This window comes from Neopelma chrysocephalum, unplaced genomic scaffold, assembly GCF_003984885.1.
Source record: "Neopelma chrysocephalum unplaced genomic scaffold, ASM398488v2 Primary Assembly neopelma1_197, whole genome shotgun sequence".
Lineage (NCBI taxonomy): Eukaryota > Metazoa > Chordata > Aves > Passeriformes > Pipridae > Neopelma > Neopelma chrysocephalum.
This window is the reverse complement of record NW_020897859.1, coordinates 97,018-114,453: the sequence shown is the minus strand read 5'-3', so window position 1 is coordinate 114,453 and position 17,436 is coordinate 97,018. Positions and strand designations below refer to the sequence as shown.

General features: G+C 58.9%; 3 protein-coding genes and 1 long non-coding RNA gene across 6 annotated transcripts in view; 2 read left to right on the top strand and 2 right to left on the bottom strand.

The window, feature by feature from the left end:
• The window catches only part of LOC113977029, a 19,293-nt gene extending 5,678 nt beyond the window's left edge, over nt 1-13,615 (top strand). The window contains exons 2-3 of the long non-coding RNA XR_003537253.1: nt 46-54; nt 13,092-13,615. This is a non-coding gene — a long non-coding RNA (uncharacterized LOC113977029). The remainder of the gene's footprint in view (nt 1-45; nt 55-13,091) is intronic.
• Nucleotides 3,261-7,235, bottom strand: LOC113977028. 2 transcript variants are annotated; one of them, XM_027702801.1, is made up of 6 exons: nt 7,080-7,235; nt 5,221-5,289; nt 4,645-4,733; nt 4,205-4,346; nt 4,008-4,115; nt 3,261-3,496 (listed from the first exon to the last, which is right to left on the bottom strand). In XM_027702801.1, the coding sequence occupies exons 1-6, from the start codon at nt 7,123-7,125 to the stop codon at nt 3,336-3,338; spliced, it is 615 nt and encodes a 204-aa protein (XP_027558602.1). In that variant the 5' UTR covers nt 7,126-7,235; the 3' UTR covers nt 3,261-3,335. The 2 variants fall into 2 exon arrangements, with proteins under 2 accessions (XP_027558602.1, XP_027558603.1); XM_027702802.1 differs by having other exon boundaries at nt 3,386-3,496; nt 4,205-4,321; nt 7,080-7,216.
• Nucleotides 10,944-13,615, top strand: APH1A (aph-1 homolog A, gamma-secretase subunit). Of its 2 annotated transcripts, XR_003537252.1 has the most exons (8): nt 10,944-11,056; nt 11,541-11,699; nt 11,905-11,978; nt 12,097-12,219; nt 12,292-12,419; nt 12,698-12,821; nt 13,021-13,146; nt 13,209-13,615. XR_003537252.1 is itself a non-coding variant. In XM_027702796.1 (7 exons), the coding sequence occupies exons 1-7, from the start codon at nt 10,944-10,946 to the stop codon at nt 13,083-13,085; spliced, it is 786 nt and encodes a 261-aa protein (XP_027558597.1). In that variant the 3' UTR covers nt 13,086-13,615. The 2 variants fall into 2 exon arrangements, 1 of the variants encoding a protein (XP_027558597.1); XM_027702796.1 differs by having other exon boundaries at nt 13,021-13,615.
• Nucleotides 13,616-13,744: 129 nt separating this feature from the next.
• CA14 (carbonic anhydrase 14) lies at nt 13,745-16,866 on the bottom strand. Its single transcript, XM_027702835.1, is given in 12 exon segments — nt 13,745-13,974; nt 14,102-14,186; nt 14,265-14,285; nt 14,387-14,513; nt 14,589-14,654; nt 14,656-14,747; nt 14,835-14,901; nt 14,973-15,068; nt 15,588-15,730; nt 15,813-15,992; nt 16,682-16,702; nt 16,815-16,866. Coding segments are annotated over 12 exon segments (1,032 nt in total). The 3' UTR covers nt 13,745-13,892.
• Between the last annotated feature and the right edge of the window lie 570 nt (nt 16,867-17,436).

Here is a 17,436-nt window from a genome sequence, read left to right as displayed (position 1 = left end):
GGGGGGGGGGGGGGGGCAGCGGCACCGGGAGGGGTCCGGGGAGAGTCCGAGGACGTGACACGGGGGTCACAGGGCCGGGAAATAGCTCCATTCCGAACATCTGAGCCCCTCGGCGGGGATACGTGGGATTTATGTTCCCCTCGGGGTGGATAGATGGGGTTTACGTCCCCTGATGTGGATAGATGGGATGTATATCCTCCTGGGTGGATATATATGATTTAGGTCCCCCTCGGGGCTGATATGTAGGATTTAGATCCCCCTCGGGGTGGATATATGGAATTTAGATTCCCCTGGGTAGGTATATAGGATTTAGTTCCCCCTGTGGGTAGATATATGGGATTTAGATCCCCCTGGGCGGGTATATGGGATTTAGATTCCCCCCCCCGGGTGGATATATGGGATTTAGATCCCCCTGGGTAGGTACATGGGATTTAGATTCCCCTCTGGGTGGATATATCGGGTTTATATTCCCCTCTGGGGGCATAGATGGGATTTAGATCCCCCTCTGGATAGCTAGATGGGATCTATATCCCCCTGGGATGATAGGTGAGATTCATATCCCCCTCGGGTTGGGATTTAGATCCCTCTGGAAGCACAGGAAGCTTTTTTCCTATTTAAAACGAATTTTTCTCTCTGTGAGCTTTTGTCCCGGAAGATGATCCCACTCCAAGCCTGTGAGCCACCAACGTCCCTCGTGCCCAGGCGGAACAATTCCGAGACAAGCAATTCCAAATATTTACATATTAATTCTTTTAACTTTCAAGACATAAATAAACGGAGACATTTTGGCAACTTGGTGACAGAATAAAAAAAACCCAAACAAAAACCAACAACCCAACATGGGAATCTCGGGTTTGTTCCAGCTTTGTTTAAATTCTACAGAGAAAATATTTCCTGTTTCAGGATCAAATGGAGGAGAAGGCAGCCAAGGAGCTCAGCTGGTGTTTTGGGAAAGGGTTAAAAATAGGGAGCTGGGGGGAAAAAGGGAGTTGGAGGAGAAAAACAGAGTTTGTGGGGAGAAAACCAGGAGTTCAAGGGAAAAAAAAGGGCTTTGATGGGGGGAAGAAAGGGTTATTGGGGGAAAAACAGGCATTTAGGGGAAAAAATGGGCATTTGGAAATCAAAGTTTGTTGGGGGATCGGAGCATTATGGGATTCAAAAACTGAGTGTGGAACCCTCCATGTGGGCGTTACCCACCTCAGGACCCATTTACTTTGGAATTGGGTGTTGGATTTTGAGCAGCAGCAGGAAAAAGGGATGGGAACAGCTCATGTTCTCCACTTTGGGGCTTTAAGGATTGGTGTTGATGGACAATGGTCCATCCATGGGGAGGACGAGAAGTTGGGAATTCACTGAGGAACTTGGGGATATTAAAGGCAGGAGAGCAGCCCCAGCCCCTATAATTGCCTAAATCTGCACAAATTCACCTTCACAGGGCACTAAAAAGGGGGTTTTCAACCCCGGAGCCAGCTCTGAGTGGCTCTTCCTGGGTCGTTTTTGTGTCCTTCCCTGGTGGGTTTGGGGCTGAAACCCAAAAATAACCCCTTGGGCTGTGGATCCCCCAGGACACCGTGCCCGGATCATGGGAGTCGTGCTGGGAGCAGGATTTGGCTCTTGGAGGGTTTGACAAGGAGCTGCCCAAAAACACCGGAGACCTTGAGAGCCTTCTGCTCACTTCCTGCTGGGAGATAACTGGGAAAGGTTCTCACAAGTGCAGGGAAAATCCTCTTTGTGTTAAAGCTGCTTATCCCGGGGGTTTGCCGGGAGAGCCGGGCGGCCACTCACGGAACCCCCAGCTGGGGAGCCACCAGCACCCTCCGAGCAGGAGGAGAGGGGTAAATCTGGGAAAGGAGCTTGGGAGAGAGCTGGGAGGATGGCGGGGGGAGGAAAAACCCCTGGCTGCACCACTGGGGAGGACACCCATGAGAACCTGGGGTTCCAATGGGAAAGAGTTAAAATAACACCTTAAACTCACCGTATTTTCCCCGATCCCAGGGGTTTGCTCACTCCTGGGGTGTGCAAGTCTGCAGGTCCCATAATGGAAAATCTGGGATTTTCTGCCAGCTGGAGCCCCAGGATGGACCCAGAGCATTGGGGGTGGTCGAGGATGATCCTGCAGCAGGGACTGACCGACACTGTTCCTGGGAGGAAAGTGCCTTTGATGTGGCAGGAAAAAAAGAGCATTTTTGGACTAAAGAGGTTTGGGTGAATATTTGCAGCTTTGGGAGCGGGGAGGGCATGTCCAGCCATCCCTCTGTGATGTGATTGGGTCGGGACACCCCTGTCTCAAAACAATGCTGGAAGGTGAGGATTTGGTCAGGAAGGTTTGGAACTGGAGGGTTTCCTTGGGAAGGGAGCAATACAATTTATGGTTAAGCCAGGTTACAACAAACTGGTTTGTTCTCCATGCGTGTGCATTAGAGGGATGGTTTGTAGGAATAAACCCATAAACTTCATGCACATGCTTTATTTTCCTTTCATTTTGTTTGCTCCACTCCAGGGTTGGAAATCTCACCACCACATGTTCCTAAATCATTTCCCAAGGGAGCTCTTGGCTTTTTTTTGGTGACAGCACAGAACCAGGAGGTGGCACTGGCCAGCAGTGCATCCTCCAGCTGCTCCCGAGCCTGTTCCAGGCCTTTTGGCTTCCCTAGGAAACAAAACTCTTCTGCTTTCCAAGCCTGGGAGCCTGGATAACCTGGGTGTGCAATGGTGGGGTTGTCTGGAGGGAGTTGGGGGCTCTGGGGACAATGTGGCCCTGACCACCATGACCTCCCCTGTTGGCTTGATTCCACCTCCATTGGCTTGACCTTGGCTCATCCTCTGCTGACTGGTAGGAGCTCCAAGACCAGCTGGGTACACCTGGATCACTTTTCTATCCCTCCCTCCAATTAATTCTTCCAAGGAAAAGCAACAAGTGTGGGATTGCATTTTTTTCCCCACCCAAGAGGAATTTAACTCCAATTTCTTGACCAAATCCCCCCATTTCTGAAACAGTTTGCTCTCCATGGGCAGCTGGGGGGGGCTGGGTTGGTTGGAGGTTTCCTGGTCCAGCTTCTCATTGCACCTGGATATCACAGATATTTCTGGAAAATAAACAGTGTGAAGAGCAACTCTGGAAGAAACTAAGTGAGAAGCTCCTGGCTGGGTGTGGAGACTCAAGAAGATCCTTCTGATGGGACAAACCTCACAAGCTGTTGGTGTTTGATGTTCCTGTTTTGGTGGTGTTTACAGATTTATTTACCACGACAGACCGTGCGCCGGTTGTTGGGGATTTTATTGGCAGGGGCTCCTATTTACAAGAGAATCAGAGGAAATAGGAAAGGACTGAGGCATTACAAAGCTCTCCGAGTTTGCACCGTGGTCACAGTCCCCCCGTTGGAACCTTTGGGAGAGTCACGGCGGTTCCGGAGCGGAGGCGGCGCCTCGTGGGGAGGATGTTGTTCGTCGTTGCCAACACCTGATGAAGTTCTGATCTCCATCCCAGCTGCTGTGTCTGGAACAAGGGGAGAAGGTGAGGAAGTTCACGGCCTTGCGTGTGGCGGGATGGGGTCGGGGTGTTCCTGGAACACTGGAGAGCTCCAGCCACAGGAAAAGGTTGGCCAGGTGGGACGGGGCTTGGAGCAACAGGGGTTGGTGGGAGGTGTCCCTGCTCGTGGAAGGGGATGGTCTTCAAGGTTCATCCCAACCCAAACCATTCCAGGATTTTATGGAACAAAAGTTTGGGTGGATGAGCAGCAGGAGGTACCTGGGGCTGAGACCAAACGGGTGCTCGCCCCATGGAAGCTCCCACTGAAAGCCAGGAATTCATTGGGAAAACGCCCTGAAAAGCCTCTCCAGGCCATCAGTGGCCATTAGAGCTGCCAGGGGGTCCCCTGGTATCGCAGCCGGATGCCTGGGAGGGTTTGTTATCTTTCCATTGTCTTGGAAAGTTGCTGCTTCAGAAAGAATTGGATTTGCCAGGGTTGAAGGACACGCTTTGAGCAAGTGTTGAAATCCTGGAATACCTTTGGAGGAGGAGCATGGGAGGGTCATAGCAGGAGACCCCGGAGACTGAGGAGGGTGACGAGGGGGACGTGGCACTGGAGGGGTGATCCTGCTGACTCCCAGATATCCTGTGAAGCCAAGGAAAATAAATCAGTCAAAAAGTCCCATGTTTTAATGTCCTAAAAGCCAGTGGCAGAACTCATGTCCTGTCAAGTACCTGACTGTCCTTGGCATTCCTGGAATCCTCTGGAGCATCTGTGTCTGGTATCCCTGAAATCTTGATGGTGGCATCCTCTTGTGGAAACCACTGCCCGTAATCCCCGATGGTGTTTGTCTGGGTGTGGAGGAAAAGAAATAACCTGGGATGTCACAGCACAGGATTAACTCCTGAGGGATCCCTCTTTGGGACAGGTTTGGGAGCATTTAATTAAGAAAACAAGGGATTTCCCAGTTTCTGTGCAAACTGTCACAATAAATCCCAACTCAAAGCATTCCATGACTGTACTTCACGCACGTTCTGCTCAAACTCATTTCAGTTGTTCTGTGATCTAAAAACCAGCAGTTTTAACCCATTTCTTTCTCCTTGTGGCAGCAGTTTGGGCGAGGAAGCCCCTGGGGTTTTTTTTGGGGGGGAATACCAAGAGAAACCCAACTCACCTCGTAGGAATCCATCTCGAAGGTGTAGGGGGTGGGCATTCCCGTGGTGTTGTCGTAGTAATAGTCTCCCGTGGAATAGAGGTAATCACCTGGAATGGGAACAGCTCCGGGTGAGGAGGGGGTTGGGGACACTGTACCCTGTCCTGTGTGGGGTGACACGAGTCCCACCCCCACATCAGGGGTTGTTATTGCATGGCTTTCCCCCTCTGAACACCAGTGTAACTCAGATTAATCTGGACAGCTGGGATAAATCCCTGGCAGTGCTCAAGGCCGGGTTGGACGGGGCTTGGAGCAACCTGGGCTAGTGGAAGGTGTCCCTGCCTGTGGCCAGGGCTTTAAGGGTGGATCTTTAAGGACCCCTCCCACCCAAACCATTCCATGATTCCATGAAATAACTGAGTAGCTGTCATTGTAGAGGACTCCATTCAGTGGTGCCTTTCCATGGGCAAAGCCTCATCTCCCTGCCTGGAGGAGGCTGGATGGAGGCTCCCTCAGCCCTCCCAGCCCCGCTTATCCCAGCTCGCTCCTGCAGCTCCCAGGAAGTGGTGAAAATGCTTTAAAAACTGCTTTTCTCACTGTAACGAGCTGCGTAGTCGAATAAAAACTGTGTGATCTCCTCCTCGTCGTCTTCTACCTCTGCATTCCCTAAAAACAAACAAACAACACACGGATCATCACCCGGCACCGCGAGCAGAACCTCGGGTCGAGCCAGAGCTTTGGGCAAAACCCCTTCCCTGCGGGAGTGATGGATTCACCATCTGACCCGTAGCTGGGTCCAAGGCTTCCCAACAAAAGGTGTGGGAGATGGGAGCAGAGCCGGGGTTTTCCTTCATTTTTTGGGTGTGGATGTGCCGGAAGCAGGAGATGCAGCGGTGGGGATGGAGCCGGAGCCAGAGCCAGAGTTATGTTGGGATGGATCTGCCTTTGGGATGAGCTGCTCATCCAGCATCCCGGCTGCTCCAGTGCCCTCGTGCCTTTGGCTGTGGAGCTGCCGAGGGCTTGGAATGGAGCCTCCTGTTCCCTTAGGGCTGAGCCACCAGAAATAGACTCTGACCCGTGTGACAATGTCACAGCTGGAGCAAGAGGCTCATTCCCTTTTCCAAACACAGGGTTTGGTATGTTTTCATAGAATCATAGGATCAACCGGGCTGGAAAAGACTTCCAAGATCATCAAGTCCAACCTTTTTTTTGTTCTGTCAGGATCTTATAAAGCAAATTAATTGGGAATACTAATATTTTCATTCTCACAGACTCTGGCACTAAGATAAAATACTCATGAGCATAGAAGATACTCACGGAATAATATGATATTTTTATAGTTTGGTACTGATTATAGTTATAAGTAAGATAGTTAGAGTATTGTTACTGTGAGTTACACCATTAGCAGCTGGAATGATGCCCTCAGTCGTGCCCAGGGCCGGCTGGAGCTCCAGGTCCCTCTCCAAACCTTCCCACTGCTTCCCATCATATCCCTGACTTTCTCAGTGCCAGCAGTGGCTGAGCAAGAAGCCCAGATCCCGAAATTCTCATTAGGGAATTCTCTGAAAACACTGACTCAGCCTGGAAGTTCTGAGGTGGGACTGGGGGACACGACGCAGCCTCGCCCGTTGCTGTGTCAGCACCTCGGCCCGTCCCACCCCCATCCCGAGCTTTTGGGGAAATTTGAACTGAAATGGGGACCTGCCCTCCCACCCCCGCTCCTTCCCACGCTCATCCTTTGAAAATGCTCCAGTGGCACGAACTCCAGCTCTGGGGCACATTATCCCATGCTTTCCCAGAGAGTTATTTCCAGTCAGCTGTTGTGTTTGCACTGGAGCCACGCTAAGAATAATATCCCATAAAAAAAAGCAAAAAAAAGCTCCCAGCTGGGAATCCTCCCACTTTTAACACCTCACCTTCAGTGAGGAGGAGGAAGAGGAGGCTGAAGGCTCTTGGCGTGGCAGAGCCGCAGTTTCCAGCTCCTCAGCTGGTGCTGCTCCGTATCCCACCTTCCCAGAGAGGTGGGAATATTGTGCTCATCCCTAAGCAGCTCCAAGTGGGGGTTTCCTCCCTCAACACCCCCATCCGCTCTCCCCCATCTCCGCACTGCCCACCTAATTCTCCAGGAAATCCTGTTGGATTTTTTTCCTCCGTATCTGTGTCTCTAATAGCTCCCAGATGGAATTTACAAATGATTTGAACTCAATGTGGGAAACATTCGTTATCCCGCTGTTCTCCAAGCACGGACTTCATGGAACTTCCAGTAATTACAGAGTGCTTTCCCCTTGTTTTCTTTGCCCCGCAGCTCCCCTTCTCCAAGCCAACACCCCTCAGCCTCCCAGATCTCTCTCCCCAGGTGCCTCGCAGCATCCCAGGAGCGTGGGAATCTTCAGAGCAGCGAGATAAAATCAAAGTGCCCCCGGAGAACCCCGGGAGGACCCGGGGAACGGGTTTACCTGGCACGAACTGCAGAACCAGGAGCGCGGCGATGAAGAAGTTCATCCTCCTGCCTCGGGTGTCGTCCGCTGCCGCCGCTGCTCCGCGGGACTTTCTCGAGCCCGTCCCCACGGAGGCAGGAAATGACTCGGGGGGGGCTGGGCTGAGCAGTTCGACGTCCTTGGTAGCTCCGAGCAGCGCCCGGGTCGTGCCCGGAGTGCGGGGCCGGGCGGGATCGTGTCCCGCGCGCTGCCCGCGACGCCGCTCCGGCACGGGCACAGCTTCCCGCGGCAAAGGCTGAGTTGCAAATCTTGGGAAGTTTTTTCCCCCCCGGGGGAGGGTTAGTGCCGCTGGATGAACTCCGGGATGGAGGGAGGATGGTTTTGATTATGTTCTAACGGAGTGGAGCGGAGCTATAAATAGCAAATCCTTCTGGGAGAGAGGCGAAGGCAGAGACGGGGAGGCAGAGTTCTGACTTCCCGTAAAATCTTGGGGGATTTTTTTTGTCTTGGCTTCGTTTCCCCTTCCCGTGCCTCAGTTTCTTAGTCACGAAGAAGAAACACGAACGGTCGTGTATTTATTTTATAGTGGATAAAAACACCCTGGGCTGGGATGACTCCGGAGCCGTGCCCGGTGTTCCTGGTCGGCTCCTTGCCCCGTGTTGGATCAGCTGCTGGTTCTCCTCCTTCTCTGAATATGGAAGCAAAATAAGAAGAACATTTCTTGGAGGAGAAACAGGGAGGAAAGGAAGATCCAGCCCTTCTGCTTTGTGGGGAGTAGCTGACAGCGAGGGGATCCTGCCAGGAGCAGGCGGGATGTGGGGGAGAGCTGGTGAGGACCTTGGGGGGGAAGGAAAAGGGGAAATAAAAGGGACAGAGATGAATCAGGTGGTGTAAAACCAGTATTTTGGTGTGGAGGTTAGAAAATCAGCAAAGAGCAAGATGAGTCTTGGATAGTACAGGAGCTCTGTTTTGAGGTGCGGAATCATGGGATCATGGGATGGTTTGGGTTGGGAGGGACCTTAAAGCTCATCTTGTCCCACCCCCCTGTTGTGGGCAGGGACACCTTCCACCAGATTAAGTTGCTCCAATCCCCATCCCACCTGGCCTTGGACACTTCCAGGATCAAGAAGAAATTTATAACTGGGAAAATTCACCTGGAAAGAGAACCATTCCCAGACGGAGGGTGGTTGGACATGGGACAACCCTGGGAGGAGGCACAGCCCATGCTCTCCCCTTGTCTTTATCCACCATCCCTCAAGGCACATTCTCCCCATTGTAAAATATTGTCCCAGCCCTATATTTCCAATCTCTCCAAGGAAACAGTGGGAGGATGATGCTCTTCCTCATGAACCCCCAGCTGGGTCCCTTTTCCCTCCCTGTGGGTGCTCACAGGAGCAGGAGCTTCCTCCTCGAGATGAGAAAGGGGAAGCAGGTTTTCCGTGGCCAGAGGGGGTTTAATGGCAACAGCTGGGGTGGGCCAGGTGGGACCAGAGGGAAAGGGCTGCAGGAGGGGAGGGAAAACCACGGAATGTGTGTGGAGACCCCCGGGGCAACCACCGGGAGAGCCACAGTGGGTGGTGCATTTCACCTCCTTGGGCTGTTGATTTTAGTCCAAGGATTCTTGATGATGTTAAGTCAAGAGTTCCTATGGATTTTAAGCCAAGGATTCCTATCGATTTTAAACCCAGAATTCCTATCAATTTTAAGACGAGAATGCCAAGAATTCCGATTGATTTTTAAACCAAGAATTCCGGTAGATTTTATGGCAAGGATATTAAACGATTTTAAGCCAAAAATTCATCAAAGTAGACTTTTTTCCAACCAAGAGTGGACCCAGCTGAAGAACTTTGCCATCCCAAACCCAATTCCCAACCTCCCAGGGCTCTCCCTGCTTTGCCCAAAGGGCTTCTCCCATCCATAGGGAGATGCTCAACAAAGGGATAAGTGCCAAGGAATGTTGAGCAGGAAGTGAATCTCTCCAAACCCTCCTCTCAACCCACAAAAATAACATCAAATCTCAAAAATCCCAACCCAAGCAGAAATCTGACCTCGTTGGGATGAATCCCGCCGGGGCTGGAGCTGCTGGGGGGGCAGGGAAGGGTTAAAATATCCTGGAATTAAAGGGATGGGGAGGGAAGGGGCGAGGAAGGTCCATGAGGACAGGGATGGATGAGTGGATGGGGTTGGACAGGCAAACCCCTTGGCGTGGGAGCTGGGAGTCAGAGTTCAGAGGGATCTGCTGGCTCAGCACTGGGAACGGCTCCTCAGGGCTGGGTGTGATCATGGAAGACTTGCAAAAACTGGGAAAACTTGGAGAATAAACTAAAGGACCTGGATAAAATGTGCCATAAGGTGGTAAAAGCGGGAAAAGGCAGTTCTTCCCTTGCTGGGACCAGCTGGCACATCCCAGCTGCATCCTGCATCCCAGGTGTGGGTCTGGAATTGTGTTTCTGTCTGGAAAAGGAAAACACTCTATTTTTGTTCATGGGGGTTTTTTTTCCTTTTTACCTTTTTTCTTACTCATTTTTCACGTGTGGCAACACAGAGCGAACCCATCTCGGCCACAGCAAGGAGCCAACCCAGCAGCTTTTCCACCTCCCATCCCAAAACCTTGTTTCCTATTCCCCAGATCCCTGTGTTGCTCAGTCTACTTTATTGCTATTTTTTTTCTGTATTAATATTAAAGCTTTTGTGCCAAAATCCAGCAGTAAAAGCTGCCACAGCGATGGAGCAGCAAGGGGGAAAACTCAAAAAGGAGGGGAAAAAGAAGGAAAAGGAAGGAAGGGGGGGGGAAGGAAGGAAAAGGAGGCAAATATAAGGAAGAAGAAGGAGGCTGCTGATCCTTGCTGTGCCCAGGGAGCTGCATCCCAGGGATGCTCCGGGCATCCCGCACGGTAGATCCTGGAAACCCCTGGAAAGCTCACTCGGAGGAGGAAGGTGGGATGAAGTCAGAGCTGTGTCATTTCCCAGCTTTAATAGGCGGAAGTGAAACCAGAAGGGAAATTAATCCACGGCAGCCGGTGGCTCCGGCACTGTCCTGAACAATGCCCCGTGCCCAGGAGGTGGCATCCGCAGGATCCCTGCGGAAGCGCCTGGAGGGTGGGGGGAGCATTGTTTGGAGTTTTCCCTGCAGGAGACGTGGAGATGGATGAAGAAAACCCCTAAAACCTGATCCCTCGTGGCACCGGTGACTCGGAGGTGGGTGGGGTGAGCTGCCCATCCCGCGGGGAGGACACGGAGGGGCTCTGGGGCCGGGGTGTTTTCACCCCCCCAACTGCCCTCCCGAGGGGATTTTTTAGTCTAAATAAAGTTTTCCTGCCCTTCCCAGCTCCTCTGTAAACAGCTGCGCCAGCGGGGGGGGCAAGGGGAGGGTGTGGAATTGGAATGGGAGACGTGAGAGAGTTGGAATAGAGAAAAAGGCTGCTTTAGACAGGAATTCCTTGAGGATAGGATAGGGTGGAATGGAATGAAATTAGAATAGAATAGAATAGAATAGAATAGAATAGAATAGAATAGAATAGAATAGTGCTGGGGATGGATGACACTGAGGCTGGGTGACACTAGAGAGAGGTGACCCTGGGGATGGGTGACCTTGGGGTCGGGTGACACTGCAGACGGGTGACGCTGAGCACAGGTTGTGTCAGGTGTCTCCCAGCGTAGCTCCTGTCCCGAGTGTCCCTATCCCGAGTGTCCCCTATCCCGAGTGTCCCTGTCCCGAGTGTCCCCTGTCCCCAGGGACTGGTCCTACCCCCCCCACCACCGCCCCCATCGCCTGCGGCCTCCGGTCCGGCAGGGGGCGCTGTGTCCGCGTCCTCCGGGCCCGCTTCGTTCGCTTGCGTCCGAGTCCTCCGGGCCGGCAGGGGGCGCTGTGGCGCGGCCGCCATGGGCGCCGCCGTGTTCTTCGGCTGCGCCGCCATCGCCTTCGGCCCCGCGGCCGCGCTCGTGCTGCTCACGGTGGCGGCCGAGCCGCTGCGGGTCATCGTCCTGGTGGCGGGGTGAGCGAGGGGGGGCCGAGGGGGGCTTGGGGGACGCTGAGGAGGGGCCGGAGAGGGGGTATGGAGGGCTTTGGGGGGGAGTCTGAGGGGCCTCGAGGGCGGTTGGAGGGATGCTGAGGGGCCTGGGGGGAGCTGCTGAGGCGCCTTTGGGGGGTGTGAGGGTCTTGGCGGGGCCTGAGGGGCCGTTGAGGGGTCTCGAGGGCCATTGGCGGGTGCTGAGGGGCGTTGGGAGGGGCGGAGGAGCCTTTTGGGGAGTCTGAGGGGACACTGGGGTGCTGGTGGCGCCGGGCGGGCGGCTGAAGGGGGGTCTGTGAGGGAGCACTGAGGGGGACGGTGAGGAGGCAGTTCGGGGGCAATTTGAGGGCTCAGAGAGCGCTGAGGGCTCATTTCTGTGCAGCCAGCGGGGTGTCCCAGCCCGGCTGTACCGAGGGCAGCTCCGCCTGATCCCGGTGCCCGTGTCCCTTGTCCTCCCCCCTTCCCCCAGGGCGTTTTTCTGGCTGCTGTCGCTGCTCGCCGCCTCTCTCCTCTGGGCCGTGTCGGTGCAGCTCAGCGGGCGGGAGGACGCGGCGCTGCTGCTGCCCGGGGCCGCCGCCGCCGTCCTGCTGCAGGAGCTCTGCCGCTTCGCCTGCTTCAAACTGCTCAAGTGAGAGCCCTCCCGGGGGCCGGGGGAGCTGTGCTGGGGGTCCCGGGGGCCGGGGAGCTGTGCTGGGGGTCCCGTGGGGGCCAAACCAGGTGCTGGGTTTGGGGCTCTGTGTGCAGGGGAGCCCCGCAGAGTCTTTCTGGGAAGGGGCTGTGTTTGCTCTCCCTGCCCCGTGGGATGGGGCTCACGCTCTCTCCCGGCGGAGCAGGAAGGCGGATGAGGGGCTGGCGACGCTGAGCGAGGATGGGCGGTCCCCGATCTCCCTGCGGCAAATGGCCTACGGTGAGCGGCCCTGCGGGCTCCGGGGCGGAGCTGACACGGCTTTCCCGGCTTTCCCAGCTCTCCCTGGGGGCTGTGGAGGGCATAGGGGGGCTCCCCTGACCCCCGGCTCCCCCCGCAGTGTCCGGGCTCTCCTTTGGCATCATCAGCGGCGTCTTCTCCATCGTCAACATCCTGGTGGACTCGGCGGGGCCGGGCACGGTGGGGATCCATGGGGACTCCCCGTACTACTTCATCACCTCTGGTGAGCCCGGGGCACCAGGAGGAGGAGGAGGAGGAAGGCTGTGGGTCTGAGGCCCCGTGGTTCTCCCCACAGCCTTCCTCACCATGGCCCTGGTGCTGCTCCACACCTTCTGGGGCGTCATCTTCTTCGACGCCTGCGAGCGGCGCCGCGCCGGGGGCCTGGGGCTGGTGGTGGGCGGCCACCTGCTCGTCTCGGGGCTGGTGAGTCCTCTGGAGGGGGCACCGGGACCCCCTCCCTCCCTGCTGGGGCTGTGGGGTGAGTTACACACCCCTGAACACCCCTAGCCCCTGGGGGGAAGAGGTTGGTGCAGGATTTAGGGGCACACACAGGGAATGATCTGCTGGGCTCTGGTGGGGGTTGGATATGTGGCTCAACAGGGCTCCAGGCTGGGTTTCTGCAGGGCCTGGCACCCCAGTCCTTGCTGTGGCTGTTTGGGGGAGCTGGTGGGGGGTGTGACCCATCTCTCTGCATCCCCCAGACCTTCCTGAACCCCTGGTATGAGGCCAGCCTGGGGCCCATCCTCATCCTCACACTCTGCACCGGCCTCTGGGCCTTCGGCACCGCCGGCGGCTCCTTCCACAACGTCCTCAAGTGCCTCTCCTGTAAGGGGGGTCTGAGGGAGTGGGGGGCACTTCAGGGGGGCCTCTGACCCCTTTTGGGGGTTGGGGGACCCGGAGCCACAAGGGGTGGGGGTGGATGAGTCTCACTGAACTGGGGCTGTGTTCCCAGGGGCTTCCACAAACCCCCAAACCACCCCCACCCCCAGAACTCCCCCCACAATCACCCCCTTTACCCCCCCAGGTAAGCAGGAGCCCGAGGGCCGGGTCATGCTCTACTCAGCACTGCAGGTGCCCCCTGAGGAGTGAGCAGAGCCTTGGCCCCACAGCTGGATATTCCACCACTGCCTTCACCCCTGTCTGCCCCGGGATTTGGGGTCTGACCAGTGCTCCCAGGGGGGTTTGGGGTCTGACCGGTGTTCCCAGGGGTGTTTTGGGGTCTGACCAGTGCTCCTGGGGGGTTTGGGCTCTGACCAGGGCCCCGTTCCCTTTGTTCCCAGATTCTGTTACACTTTTCCCTCAGGTTGTGGCTGTGGGGAAGGCGGAGGGGGGGCTGAGTACCCTGGGGGGCATCCAGGCCTGGGGGGGCTCAGGGCAGGGCAGACCCCCCTCCTTCCTTTGTGTTTCCCTCCCCTGGTGGGATCTTTGCCCCTGGTGCTCTGGGGGTGGAGGGGTCTGGGCCAGGGGTGCTGTTCCCCCCTCAGGGTGATGCTCTGGGGGTGGGGAGCTCAGGGCCAGGGGTGCTGTGCCCCCTCACCCCTGTTCGGCTCCTGGGGGGGTCTGGGGTGCAGTGGGGGGTAAATTATTTTTTTGATTCAGAGTAAAACCCTTTTCTAAGAGCGCTGTGGCTGCTGAGGGGAAGGGGAGGAGGGGAGAGGGTCACTCCCATCTTGCTCTGCTCCCACCCTGGGGTCACCTGGGGATCCTGGTTTCTGGGGGGGGCCGGGGGTTGACAGATTCTGGCCCCGAAGCCCCTTGAAGGTCCCATTCCCGCCCCACAAAGAGTCACCAGCACTGGAATGGGGGGGAAAAGGGGCTTTATTTGAGACCCCACCGGGTCTTTAGGAGGGCTGGGGGGCGGCGGGGGGGTCTCTCAGGGGGGTCCTTGCGGGGGGGTCAGCGGGAGATGCCGCTGTCCCCGGGGGAGCAGCGGGAGGAGGCCTTGAACACGACGTCCTGTGCCTGCGCCCGCCTCGCGCTGCTCGGGGGAGAGACGGGTGAGGGGGACCCTCCCCGGGGCTCTGGGGGTCCAGCCCTGGGGGTCCAGGCTCCCCTGCAGCCAGGGGGGCTCCCTCTGAGGGGCAGGGGGTGTGTGGGGGTCTCACCGCATCCGCTTGGCCCCGAAGTGCACGGCGAGGAAGAGGATGACGCAGCCGGCGACGGCGCCGAAGATGATGGCGATGACTTCACCTGTGACACACGGGGGGCTCAGGGGGGCCCGGGGAGACCCCCCCCACTCCCCATCCCACCCCTCCGGGCTGGCCATACCTGTGGAATATCCCTCGGGCTCTGCAAGGGAAGGGCAGGGTCAGAGCTGGCACCTCGTGCCCAGCCAGGGCTCCAAGAGCCATTTGAGGGGACCCTTCCCACTCCTCGCCCCCCCAGCTCACCCCTGGGGAAGGACACCAGCACCATCCGCTGGTTCAGCTCCTGCGGGGCCCGGAAATTGTCCACCAGGAGCTGCGGCTCGGCCTCGGCCTCCTCCGTGGAGTAAAGGCTTCCCTGGAGCTGCTCCAGCTGGAACGGGGAGGGGGGAGTGCTGGGGGCTGTCCCCCGAACCCAGGGGTGTGTCCCCCCCAAAGCTGGTCCTACCTGGTCCTGGCTGATGTGGACAGGCTCCGGGAAGAGGGTCCAGAGGACGCTCTGGAAGCAGGGGGGGGGTGGTCAGGGACCCGTTGTACCGGTAGTAGCGGTCGAGGCGCGGGGGCAGCAGGTCCAGGACGCTGAAGGAGGGGATGGACGTGGACTGTCCTGGGGGGCAGGGTGGGAGCAGTTGAGGGGTGCAGGGAGGGGGGATTTGGGGTCCCTCCCTGCTGTCTCCCCCCTTACTCCCCTCACCTGCATAGCGGATGCTCCCAAGGTGCCTCAGGATGTTGTCGTAGGTGGGGTGGGGGTCGGTGCCCACCTGGGGGAGTGAGGGAGGGGGGTGTCAGTGTGGGTCTGGGGGCTCAGGGGGGGTGGGTTTGGGGTCCGTACCTCCAGCAGGATGCCCAGCACGGCCAGCCCGCCCACGTGGTGCTGAGCCTCTCCCGCGTCAGAGAAACGGTCGGCATCGAAGTGCACCACGTGCATCTGTGGGACCCCCGACAGCCCCGCTGGGCCCCCCACCCCAATCCAAACACCCCCACCAGGCCCCCCCCCCGATCCCACACCGCTGCACCTCCCACAGTGCCCAGACCCACTGCCTGTGCCCAGAGCAGTTCCCGTTTCCCACCCGTTTCTCCTTCCTGCACCCCATCCCCTCCCTGCACTCATTTCCCATTCCTGGATCCATCTCCTTGCCCATTTCTGCACCAGGATCCCACTTCCATTCCCTGCACCACATTCCTGCGTGCAGACCCCTGCACCACGCTGTCCTCGTGCCGTTTCCCTCACCGAGACCCCTTCCCACAACCATTTCCCACCCCCAGACCCATTTCCCACACAGCTCCCACGCCATTTCCCTCACCCACCCCTCTTCCCATCCTCCTCCTTCCACCCCCAGACCCGTTTCCCACCCCATTCCCGTGCCATTTCCCACCCCCAGACCCATTTCCTGAGCCATTTCCTGCCCCGTGCCCTCTCCCCTCAGTCCCCCCGTGCCCCCGGTACCTCAGCAGGTGCCCGGTGCCCATCCAGCAGGTGCTCAGCACCGGCGGCGTGGCCAGGCCGGCCCCAGTGGAAGTGGAGCTGGGCGGCAGCGAAGGCCCCGGGGAGCCCCTGGAGCCTCAGGGAGGGCGGCAGTGCCAGCACGGCTGTGGGACAAGGGGCAGGGTGGGGGGTTCAGCAGGGCTGAGACACCGGGCCCCCCACGGACCCCCTGCCCCCATCACTCACCGGTGTGGCCGTTGTTGGCGAGGGTGAACCGGGGGGTCTCGGGGTGGTCGTAGCCCTGGGGCTGCAGCGGCGGCAGCGCCGGGTCCGGCCGTGCCCGTCCCGTGGCGATGTCGATGGGCGACTGTGCCCGGCCCCCACACGCCGGGTGCCCCTCGGGCCAGTGCTGCTGCCCGTGGGGGCCTGGGGGACACTCAGAGTGCGGGTGGGCCCCCCCAGCCTCAGCCAGCAGGGCCCCGTGACCCCCGGGCGGGGACACGGGTGACAATGCCCGGGGCCTCGTTAATCTGCTGGGGGCATTTGTTCCGGCCGGGGGAGCGGGGACAAAGCGGGGCCGGGGGGGCACCCATGGGTCCCCTGGGCCCGCGGGACGGGGCTTAGCGGGATTTGGCCAAGGCCGGATCCTAATTGGATTTGGCACCGGAGCCTTATGTAAAGGAGCACAAAGGGACCATTGGAGCGAGGGGGACCCAGAGGGGGCAGAGGGGGGACATGGGGGGCTGCACCCATCCACTCCCCACCCGACATAGGGCACCCAGGCGTGCGGGCAGGGGCGCTGGGGGGTGTCACCCACCCACCTCCTGCCCATTTGGGGGGATCCAGGTGACCAGAGGGGCATGGGGGGCTGCACCATCCACTCCCCTCCCGCCTTGGGGCCCCCAGATGTCTGGGGGGGGCTGTCACCCACCCTCACCCACCCACGTCCTTCCCATTTGGGGAGACCTGGGTGTCGGGGGGGTGTCACCCACCCACCTCCCTCCCCCTTCTGGGAGGACCCAGGTGAGCCCCTTGGCTCTGGGGGAGCCTGGGGGGTGGGTTTGGGGTGTGGGGATAAATGGGGGGGTTCCTGGGGAGGTGGGGCCCCAACTTACCCTCATATTCCCAGTGGGGACCTGCAGGGGAGAGCGGACGTGTTGGGGTGGGGGCTCAGCTGAGCCCGGTGTGGGGGCACCCCGGGGGGGAATGGGGCTGCACCCCAGAGTGGGACCCACAGGGGGGACTCACCGGCGGGCAGGGCGGGGGCCAGGCCCCCCAGCAGCAGCAGCACATTCAGCATGGCAGGGGGCACGGGGGGCCGGGTGCTGCCAGCCCGGCCCTAAATACCCACCCGGGGGGACGGGCCCCCCCGGGGGGACGGGGAGGGCTGGAGTGGCCATGATCGGGGCGTGAGGAGGGGGGAGATGAGGCCGTGGGGACTTGGGGGGCCTGTGGGGCTGCGAACTCCGGGCTTGTGGAGTGGGGGGTTTTGTGGGGCTGGGGGGCTCTGGGGGGCACTGTGGGTTTGGGGGGGCCCGGGGGGGGGGCTGGGGGGCGCGGGGGGGGGGGGGGGGGGGGGGGGTCGGGGGGGGGGGGAGGAGGGGGGGCCATGGGCGGGGGGGCCCCGGGGAAACCCCTGCACGCGTTCCCAGGGAAGCTCCGCCCCTACACAAGGCTCCGCCCCCTGTCTCGGGAAGCCGCGCCCCGTTCCCACGAGCGGGCGGTGACGTCACTTGGGCGCCCCGCCCCCACGTGGGTCCGCACGCGCCGCCCTGCCCCGGTTATGTAACGGCGCGGGGGCGGGGCCGCCCCGCCCATTGGCCGGGACGCGCCGCCGAGGCCGCCGCCCATTGGCGGGTGGTCGAGGGGG

What these genes read in the sequence shown, in the direction of transcription:
- LOC113977028 (XM_027702801.1), bottom strand. Translation starts at nt 7,125, where the DNA reads ATGAACTTCTTCATCGCCGCGCTCCTGGTTCTGCAGTTCGTGCCAG. An exon ending in TCGAGATGGATTCCTACGAG is followed by an intron (nt 4,347 to 4,644) that starts GTGAGTTGGGTT and finishes GTGACATCCCAG; the next exon opens with GTTATTTCTTTTCCTCCACA. An exon ending in CCCATGCTCCTCCTCCAAAG is followed by an intron (nt 3,497 to 4,007) that starts GTATTCCAGGAT and finishes CCCTTGTTCCAG; the next exon opens with ACACAGCAGCTGGGATGGAG.
- APH1A (XM_027702796.1), top strand. Translation starts at nt 10,944, where the DNA reads ATGGGCGCCGCCGTGTTCTTCGGCTGCGCCGCCATCGCCTTCGGCCCC. An exon ending in GCCTGCTTCAAACTGCTCAA is followed by an intron (nt 11,700 to 11,904) that starts GTGAGAGCCCTC and finishes CCGGCGGAGCAG; the next exon opens with GAAGGCGGATGAGGGGCTGG. An exon ending in CCTGCGGCAAATGGCCTACG is followed by an intron (nt 11,979 to 12,096) that starts GTGAGCGGCCCT and finishes CTCCCCCCGCAG; the next exon opens with TGTCCGGGCTCTCCTTTGGC.